Genomic DNA, 9,509 nt, shown 5'->3' on the forward strand with positions numbered 1-9,509 from the left:
TGAGTGATCAGTGCACAGACAGTAATGATAACTGCATAGAGGTGAGAGGTCAGACTTGGGGGAGGCTGGAAGCTCGGAGGCAGGTGTGTGTGCACTCTGACAGTCACACCAGACCTCCCCGCGATGTCTGCCATAATACTTAGACCCCGGCTGGGCCCTCAGGAGCCACTGGGAACGCTTGGCAGTGCCAAGAGGACCAGCTCCTGGGCCCTCTGGCCCCCAACTCTCAACCCACTAGCCCTGGGGCTGGCAGGTGGCCACTCACGTCCTGGAGCTCTGAGCTGCTCTCAGGCCAGTGACCTTGGACCAATGTTGTCACTCTGTGGGTTTGCACCAAACCACACAGGTGAGTCTGACTTCTGTACAGAGAGCAGGGAAGGAGCACGACAGGGCGAAGTCCAGATCAGGGCAATGAGTACCCTGGCTGTTCAGGCCTTGAGTGCAGTTGTTGCAGCAATCAAAGTGGGCTCCCTGGTGGAGGTGGACAGTAGCTGCTGGAGAGCCCGGAGGGCAGCCAGGACCGTGTCAGACAGGCCACTCCAGGCACCGGCCACCAGGGCAGAGGTTCCAGGAAAGGCCCTCGGGCTGGGCCGCAGGCGTGAGGTCAGAGTCCAGGGTAAGGAGGAAACGTCTCCAGCCAGGTGCGCTCTCGGCCCTCGCCGGGCTGCGAGACTAGGGGCGCTGCCGCTGGGAGGGGTCCCAGAGGAGCCGGCGCTACCTCCCCGCGGCCGGCCACGTGCGCGACGGGGAGCGCGGACAGCCAGGGACGCAGACTCGCAGCGTGTGTCACCTCGAGGCCGCGGGACGATCGTAGGTCGCCTCCCGGACACCCACGCCCCCAGCAACCCTGCTCGGAGCCAGCGGATGACCTTCCTGGGCGCTGTTGAGGGTGGGGCCGGGAAACGGCTCGCCCCGCCCTCGCCCCGCCATTGGCTAGGGCACCGGATTTCTTTTAAAACCCCGGTTTCCATTGGCTCGTGTGGCTCCTCCTCGCGCTGCCCGAGGCGCCACGGCCGCCACCCGCGCGGGAGCTGCGCGTGCGCGGAGTGCTTGAGTGAGCGCGGGGAGTGGGCTGAGGCGGCACGCCGTGCGCCTCCGCGGCTGCGCTACGACAACGAGTCCCGGAGCGGCCCCACGCCTGCCGCACCCGGCCCTCGTCCGCCCGGGTACAGGCGCCCGGCTGCCCCGCCGTCTCCCCCGCGAGCACCCGGCCGCCGCCGCCGCGAGGGCCCCGGGCGGAAGGGGGCGGGGTCCCTGCTCGCCCCGCCCCCGCGGAGGGATACGCGGCGCCGCGGCCCAAAACCCCCGGGCGAGGCGGCCGGGGCGGGTGAGGCGCTCTGCCTGCTGCGCGTCTACGCGGTCCCCGCGGGCCTCCCGGGCCCACTGCGCCGCGCGGACCGCCTCGGGCTCGGACGGCCGGTGTCCCCGGCGCGCCGCCCGCCCGAATCGGCCGCGGCTTCGGGGCCTGGGGCTCGGGGCTCCGGGGAGGCAGCTGCCCGCGATGCTGCTCTCCAAGTTCGGCTCCCTGGCGCACCTCTGCGGGCCCGGCGGCGTGGACCACCTCCCGGTGAAGATCCTGCAGCCAGGTACACGCGGGGCCGGCGGGGCCGGGGCCGGGGCGGGGACCGGGGGCACCCCGGGCCGCACCAACCCCGCCTGCGCCTCCCTGCAGCCAAGGCGGACAAGGAGAGCTTCGAGAAGGCGTACCAGGTGGGCGCCGTTCTGGGTAGCGGCGGTTTCGGCACGGTCTACGCGGGCAGCCGCATCGTCGACGGGCTCCCGGTGAGTCGGGCTGCCGGGCGGGCCCGGGGTTCTCGCGCGCCTCGCTCGGCCGGGCCTGACCTCCCGCGTCCCCGTAGGTGGCCGTGAAGCACGTGGTGAAGGAGCGGGTGACCGAGTGGGGCAGCCTGGTAAGTTGGGGCGCGGGCGGCGGCGGCGGGGGTCGGGCGCAGGGCTTTCGCTGACCGCCGTGTCCCCCAGGGCGGCGCGACCGTGCCCCTGGAGGTGGTGCTGCTGCGCAAGGTGGGCGCGGCGGGCGGCGCGCGCGGCGTCATCCGCCTGCTGGACTGGTTCGAACGGCCCGACGGCTTCCTGCTGGTGCTGGAGCGGCCCGAGCCGGCGCAGGACCTCTTCGACTTCATCACGGAGCGCGGCGCCCTGGACGAGCCGCTGGCGCGCCGCTTCTTCGCGCAGGTGTTGGCAGCCGTGCGCCACTGCCACAGCTGCGGGGTCGTGCACCGCGATATCAAGGACGAAAACCTGCTGGTGGACCTGCGCTCCGGAGAGCTCAAGCTCATCGACTTCGGTTCGGGCGCGCTGCTCAAGGACACGGTCTACACCGACTTCGACGGTGAGCGCGGGCGCAGGGCAGGGAACGTTCCGGGGACCGTGCCGGCGGGTTAACGCCTGCGGGGGGCGGCGCATGGAGGGGCTGGTGACTGTTGGGCGGCCGCGCGCCCTGGGTCTGTTCTCATGGGGGCAGCGGCCCACGCGCTGCCCTGGGGAGGACTGAGCGAGGGATCAAGAGCAGGATCGTGCTGGGTGGGGGCTAGGGGCGCGCTCAATATTTCTCCCTCTGCCGCGTTGGGGGTACGGGGCCTCCTGCCCCGGTGTGGGAAGCGCGTGACAACCTTCCGGCCCGAGAGACCCCCGGCTGGGGGCAGTAGCGGAGGAGTCTCTGCAGGGCTCGTGCGTGACGCAGGGCGCAGCTGGGCTGGGTCTGTGCTGGGAGCCTGGAGGCCCCCGCGGCGTGATTGGAGTGGCGGGGCCTCCCCTGCGTGGGGGCGGGAGCTGCGTGCGTGCGGAGCGCGGGGGCGCCGCGGCAGAAATCCCCGCATTGCGGAGCTCGGGGAAGCCGGGGCTCCCCGCCCGCCCCTCCTTCTCCCTCCCCTCTTCCCCCCACCCCTCCCGCCCCGTTCCCGCAGGCAGGCCTGGCATTAAGGGACCCGCGGGGGCCCCGGGTAGCCTCACAGCGCATCTGTTTGTTGTGAAAGCTGAACCCTTGCTCATGTGACCTGCTCCTCCCCCGCGGCCCCTCCCCCAGCCCCCCCATCGCCTGCTGGGGTTTTTCCAGGGTGATGACGAGCAGGATTTTGAGGCCTGGCTCTGCTTCCTGTGACTCAGGCCAAGGAGTTAACCAGCAGGGACCTCACTGTCCGTTGAGCGGCTCTGCCCCTGTGGTGGGCATGCTAAGCCCCGTGTCCCCTTAGGCACCCGAGTGTACAGCCCCCCGGAGTGGATCCGCTACCACCGCTACCACGGGCGCTCGGCCACCGTGTGGTCCCTGGGCGTGCTGCTCTACGACATGGTGTGCGGGGACATCCCCTTCGAGCAGGACGAGGAGATCCTCCGCGGCCGCCTGCTCTTCCGGAGGAGGGTCTCCCCAGGTGCGTGGGGGCTCCAGGCGGGGGTGGGGGCCTCGCCCTGCCCGGGCCCTCCCTGACCTCTCCACTCCCCACAGAATGCCAGCAGCTGATCCGGTGGTGCCTGTCTCTGCGGCCCTCAGAGCGGCCGTCGCTGGACCAGATTGCGGCCCATCCCTGGATGTTGGGGGTTGACGGGGTCGCCCCGGATAACTGTGACCTGCGGCTGTGCACCCTCGACCCTGACGACGCGGCCAGCACCACGTCCAGCAGCGAGAGCTTGTGAGGAGCTACACCTGACTGGGAGCTAGGGGACCACCTGCCTTGGCCAAACCTGGGACGCCCCCAGACCCTGACTTTCTCTTGCGTGGGCCGTCTCCTCCTGCGGAAGCAGTGACCTCTGACCCCTGGTGACCTTCGCTTTGAGTGCCTTTTGAACGCTGGTCCCACGGGACTTGGTTTTCTCAAGCTCTGTCTGTCCAAAGACGCTCCGGTCGAGGTCCCGCCTGCCCTGGGTGGATACTTGAACCCCAGACGCCCCTCTGTGCTGCTCTGCCCGGAGGCGGCCTTCCATCTGCCTGCCGACCCGGAGCTCTTTCTGCCGGCGCAGGGTCCCCAGCCCACCTCCCGCCCTCAGTCCTGCGGTGTGCGTCTGGGCACGTCCTGCACACACAATGCAAGTCCGGGCCTCTGGGCCCGCCCGCCCACGCGAGCCGTACCTGCCGCCAACTCTGTTATTTATGGTGTGACCCCTTGGAGGTGCCCTCGGCCCACCGGGGCTATTTATTGTTTAATTTATTTGTTGAGGTTACTTCCTCTGAGCAGCCTGCCTCTCCCAGGCCCCAGGGGACAGTGGGGAGGCAGGGGAGGGGGTTGCTGTGCCTGGCGTCTGTCCTGGCCCCGCCTGTCAGAAGATGAACTTGTACAGTGGCTAATTTAAGGGGAGTGGGTGACCCCGACACTTCGAGGCACTGTGCCCGGGGTGCGGGTTTTAAATTATTGACGTTGTACAGTCCGCCTGTGGGCTCTGAAAGCTGGGGTGGGGCCAGAGCCTGAGCGTTTAATTTATTCAGCACCTGTGTTTCTGTGACTGCGGCGTGTGCGGCCATCGCAGATGGGGTTCTTTCAGTTCAAAATGAGATGTCTGGAGTTCATATTTTTTTATACAGGTATTTCCATTACAATTTTTTTGTACATAGTGGATAATCCTGTATTTATTGGGCTGGGCATCCTGGGGGAAGAGAGGGGGCTCTGAGAAGGGGGCTTCTGGCTGTTGGGTGACCTGACGGCTTTCCTGTGGGGCTGCTAGTTGCGCCCACAGGGAAAATGGAGGAGGCCCAGCTGGGTGCCAGCCTCCCCAGTGCCAGAGGCTACTGCATGTGGCTTGTGGCCCACCCCGCTGCCCCATGCTGCACCCAGGGAGAGGAGCAGCTGGCTCCTGGGGTGCCTCTGGGAGGTGGAGGCAGGGAGCAACCCCCACCAGTCAGGAGGTCGTCTCTGGGTGGCCCCACGAGGATCTCTGCAGCCCCTGCCCAGGGAGGCCTTGCTGGTGGAAATGACCACACTTGGACCCTGGGTGGTGGAAACGGATGTGTGGGGGTGGGGAGGGAGTCCGTGCTGCCTCAGAGGGTGGCCGGGGGTTTTGAAGGGTGAGGAGTTTGCCAGGCACACGGGGTGGGCGTGTGTTCCGGGCAGTGCCAAGGACGTGTGGAGGACACGTGGGTGGGGTCTGGTGAGGGTATCGGGGTGTTCAGTCATAGACCCTGGCCTGGCAGGTGCGTGGTGAGACAGTGGGGTATGAACCAGGTCCGGGTGTGGCAGTGGGGCTGGCCACAATGTTCCTGGTGGGTAGAGGAGGCCTGGGTGGAGGGTCCCAGTGAGACTGCTCCCCCTCCCCCACCCCACCTCAGGGGCCTCCTTCTGCTCAACTGCTAACCCCATGCTGGGCTGTGGGGTGCCCCGTGCTGGCAGTGGACCTGCACCTGGGACATCACCCAGTCTGCCAAGCGCACCCACTCGGCTCTCTGGCTCCTGGAGCCCTGTCTGCCCCTGCCTCCCATCTGCCCCTCCAAATAAGAGCCCCAGGCAGGCTGCACAGCGGGACAGAAGATGTCCCAGGTCCAAGGCCAGAGGCTGCGGCAGAAGCAGGAAGTTGGGGAAACTGAAACAGGAGAAAAGGAAAGTCACCCTTCTTCTGGAGAACGGGCAGGGCGGGGAGGGCTGGGGTGGGGGGGGCTCCTGGCTCAGGTTATGACTGTTCAGGGCATCAGTGGGTGTCTGTGGCCTCTGCTATGGAGGCCCAGGAGCGCCTGGAGGGCAGCTGCTCAGGCAGGTCCCTCGGGGCCCTCATCTCACCCTATAGCCTCAGCCCAGCAGGGGAGATGAGGAGGTGCCAGGAAGGATGAGCCACCAGTTCCCACAGACCTGGCCCAGCTGGCGTGCCCTGAGTCCAGCCTGGTCCAGTGAGGCTTTTCCCAGTACCCCACCCCCCACCGCCAAAATGGGGCCCTCGGGCAGCAGCAGTCCCAGGCAGTTGCCGCCCACCTGCTCCCAGGCCAACTTCCATGGGCATTCGCCAGCCCCAGCTTCATCCAGGCAACGGCCCTCCACGCAGGTTGCTTTCGGGAAACTGAAGCCCAGAGAGGTAAGAACCTTGGGCAGACGTCAGAATAGGGCTCTGGTCCCTCCCACTGCCATGCCCCACACACTGCTGCTGAGGGCTGGCTGGGGACCCCTCTAAGGTGGCCAAGGCCTACAGGGTGGGGACATGGGCCAGGGCTCTGGGAATGGGTGCAGAGTGCTGGGCTGAGGCTCCCAGCGAGACAGCTCTGGCCTTCTAGCACAGGGGATGGTGTGCTTGGGGGGGCCTTTGGACAAAGCCTTCCACTCCCTGACTCAGGAGGAGACAGGGCCCAGCCAGCCTTGGGTCCATCCTCAGGCTCTCGGCCACAGGTCATCTGCCTGGCTGAGCACCACGGCCCAGGGGTGGCGGGAGCTGGTGGAGGATGCCTGTGGGCCTTTTCTGACTCCTGGGGGGCCCACAGTGAGCTTCCAGAGATGTCTCTGAGGGCACCATCCTGGTCCAGAGACAAGCAGAGCTCCAGAGCCCCAGCACCAGGTCTCAGCTCCCCCGCGGGCCTGGCCCACCACCTCTGCTTTGGCTCTGCTGGGCCACTTGACTTTGGGTGCAGGATGAGGGGAAAGATTCAGGGCCTCCCCAACCCTTCCCCCTCCAGCCCCCCTGGCTGTCTGGGCTCCCTCACACCCTGTCCCTAGACGCTCCCTGCGGCTCTGGCAGGATCCAAGTGACCCTAGGCCTGGTTCCTCCCCCCGGCCCCCACCCTAGACCCTGAGGTCCGGCCCCTCCCTGGGGGTCGAAGCCGAGCAGAATGCACTGTGTTCCCGCCGGGCCTCTGTGGGCTCCTAGGCGGGATCTGGCTGGGGGTGCTCAGGCCCCTTCCCTACGGACTGGGAGCCTCCCACCCTGCCTGGGAGCCTCCAGGGCTGCAGCACCTCTTGGCCACTCGGGTTGAGGGATGATGCATATCCCCAGCCATGCTCACCCCTGCAGGGTGTACTCCAAGTGACTGGTCTGGACCTGTTGCCTGCAGGATCTGGGACCAGAGTCCAGGTCAGAACCAGCCACTGCCCTGAGCCTCTCTCAGGGGAAGACGGGGCACCCAAGCACATCCATCCCAGGGCACCCTCCGCCTAGCTTGCAGACCTGGGCCTGCTTGGTTGCTTATGACCGGATGGGCGCCTGGCCTCTGAGGCTGTTTCCCCCACCTGGGTCATTCAGAGCTGGGTCCAGGTGACCCATCCCCAAGGGAGGCCCCTTGCTTGTTTATGGGGGAGCAAACCCTCACCCCACCCATCCTGGCCGACATCAGGGGCACGGTGCCCCTGGGAGAGGCTTTTCTGGAGGGCCCTGCCAGGCTGGAGGGGCAGGCCCTGCACCCGCCCTGCCCAGTCAGGCCTGACTGCCGGGAACCCTGGGGGCAGACGCTGGTTGGTTGTGAAATGAAAGCTCATGATTTCACCAGGGCTGCCTGGGAAGCAGTGGGCCTGGAAGCCACGTGCTGGAGGATCTAGCACTGCTGAGAGGCCTCTCTGCAGAAAGGGGAAGGACTCATTGAGAAATTCTGGGGCTGGGAATCTGGCTTGGGTCCTGTACTCTCAGCCCTGGCCAGGGGTCAGGGATGGACAGAGACCCACCAAGTTCTCGTCTCCCCTGTGCTCTGTGGGCAGACTGGCTGACACCCTTCCCTAACACCTGCCTGAGACCCTAGGCCCAGTAGCACCTGGACGCTGCCCACACAGATCCCCCAGCGGCCCCCATCGAGCCTTGGGTGTCCTGACTGCTTCCTTTGGAGGACCCTGGGTGCCTCAGACCCGGTGTGGGCTTAGCACCCCCTTCCATTTCCCTTTCTCTCCCCGACTTCCCGGGGCCCAGTGTGATGCTGGTGTCATATCATACCACGGGCTCGGCCGAGGGTCAAATGGGCGATGGTCAGCCCTCAGCCCCTGCCTGTCCAGGCTACCACCACCTGTCCAGGGAGCTGCTCAGCCTCTGCCCACAGGACAGCCCCACACAGCTGCACAGGTGGCTTCCTACAGTTTCCTTTTGTGCTGTTTCCGCTACAGCTCAGGGGCTCCCAAGCCAGTTGGGTGCCCGGTAGGGGGTGGGGGAAGGTTTACAGGGGCTGCCAGGGATCACTTCCCTTTGCCGTGCAGCTGTGGCACCAAAGCCATGCCAAGGTTTCGTTTCTGGAGCTGCTTTGGAAGAAAGACGCTGAACAGGGCCCTGATGGCTGCAGGAAGTCTGTGTCCCGGTCTTTCTTTCTGGGAAGTTGGGCTGGCCTTGGGCCCAGAGGGTGAGGAGGCCAGGAGAGGCGGTAAGGCAGGGTGGTGAGAAGAATGGACCTCGGAGCGGAACCTTGCCCCCCATGTGGGTGCCAGGCAGGCTGCGGGGCACGGTCAGCCTTGACCTCTCCCCTGACCTATTTACTGACCTGCAGACAAACCAATCCGTTCCAAGGTTGCCAAGTGAGCCAGGGCGGCATCCGTGTGGCCCAGCCTGCACGGACAGCTGGAATGGCGCACTCACCACAGTAGACAGCGGTCATGTGACGCCGAGGGCCACGGCCTGCTCAGGACTCCCCCCGGGGTGGATGCTTTCCAGAACTCGGCAGAATGTTTCTAAAGGACACCTTTAGATAGCAAATCAGCGAAGGACCAGCCGTGCAGAGAATAACTGGACCAGGTGTGGGAAGAGAGGCCAGCGTGTGGATGTGGGGGGGCGGGGGCGCACAGAGCCTAGGCACAGTCTCCTGGGAGTTGGAGGCGCGGGGCAGAGGGTGGAGGAAGAGACCCAGGAAGCTTCTAACCTGGAGGAGGGCAGGTTGGAGTTTCAGAGGTCTTGTCTCCCAGACAGTCCTTCCTAGGGCAGCCTGTCTCCCTCCCCTCCAGCCCCAGAGCCATCCACATGGCCCAGGGTCCCGCCGTGGCCCAGCCCCATCCTGGACCTGGGTCTGGTCCAGGACCTGAGACAACCTGGGTCTGAAAGAGCCCCTCCCAGACCCAAGGCTCCACACACAGGCCTCTGAGCGATCCTGCTCCTGCAGCAGAGGGTGTCCTGCAGATGCCAGGGACCTGCAAAACCTGGCACAGGGCAACACAGACCTCCCTGCCTCGCCTGCCCTCCACGGAGCCTCCTGGCCCCGAGCAGTGGGACAGCTGGGGGCAGCTGGAGGCACCTGCAAGCACCAGGTCCAGACCTGTCCTCCTGGCCAGGTCCCTGCAGGATCTTCCAGGGGTGCTGTGCCCCAGATGCTGGCCAGGATGGGTGGGGTGGGTGTTTGCTCCCCCATGAACAAGCAAGGGGTCTCCCTTGGGGATGGGTCACCTGGACCCAGCTCTGAATGATCCAGGTGGGGGAAACTGAGGCCCAGAGGCCAGGCGCCCATCTGAAGTCATAAGAGGCCAACCAGGCTCAGGTCTGCAAGCCAGGAGGAGGCTGGTCTGGGGTGGGCATGCTTCTGGGAGCCCCGTCTTCCCCTGGAAGGCCAGGGTGTGGCTGGCTGTGAGCTAGCCCTTAACCCTGCCGCCTGCCCTCCTGCAGGGCCCTGGGCTGCCCTCTGCTGCTCC

The 9,509-nt window shown here is 66.2% G+C and overlaps 1 protein-coding gene across 1 annotated transcript; it reads left to right on the plus strand.

Moving 5' to 3' along the window:
* Positions 1-1,012: 1,012 nt before the first annotated feature.
* On the plus strand, positions 1,013-4,563 carry PIM3 (Pim-3 proto-oncogene, serine/threonine kinase). Its single transcript, XM_023222208.2, has 6 exons — positions 1,013-1,586; positions 1,673-1,782; positions 1,860-1,910; positions 1,981-2,350; positions 3,210-3,386; positions 3,461-4,563. Exons 1-6 carry the CDS (start codon positions 1,502-1,504, stop codon positions 3,646-3,648), a joined length of 981 nt encoding a protein of 326 aa, XP_023077976.1. The 5' UTR covers positions 1,013-1,501; the 3' UTR covers positions 3,649-4,563.
* The last annotated feature ends 4,946 nt before the right edge of the window (positions 4,564-9,509 follow it).

Source organism: Piliocolobus tephrosceles, chromosome 19, assembly GCF_002776525.5.
Source record: "Piliocolobus tephrosceles isolate RC106 chromosome 19, ASM277652v3, whole genome shotgun sequence".
In the NCBI taxonomy this organism is placed as follows: domain Eukaryota; kingdom Metazoa; phylum Chordata; class Mammalia; order Primates; family Cercopithecidae; genus Piliocolobus; species Piliocolobus tephrosceles.

Coding starts and splice junctions, on each gene's coding strand:
- PIM3 (XM_023222208.2), top strand. CDS start 1,502: ATGCTGCTCTCCAAGTTCGGCTCCCTGGCGCACCTCTGCGGGCCCGGC. Junction 1,911..1,980: donor TGACCGAGTGGGGCAGCCTG/GTAAGTTGGGGC, acceptor CGTGTCCCCCAG/GGCGGCGCGACCGTGCCCCT. Junction 2,351..3,209: donor GGTCTACACCGACTTCGACG/GTGAGCGCGGGC, acceptor GTGTCCCCTTAG/GCACCCGAGTGTACAGCCCC.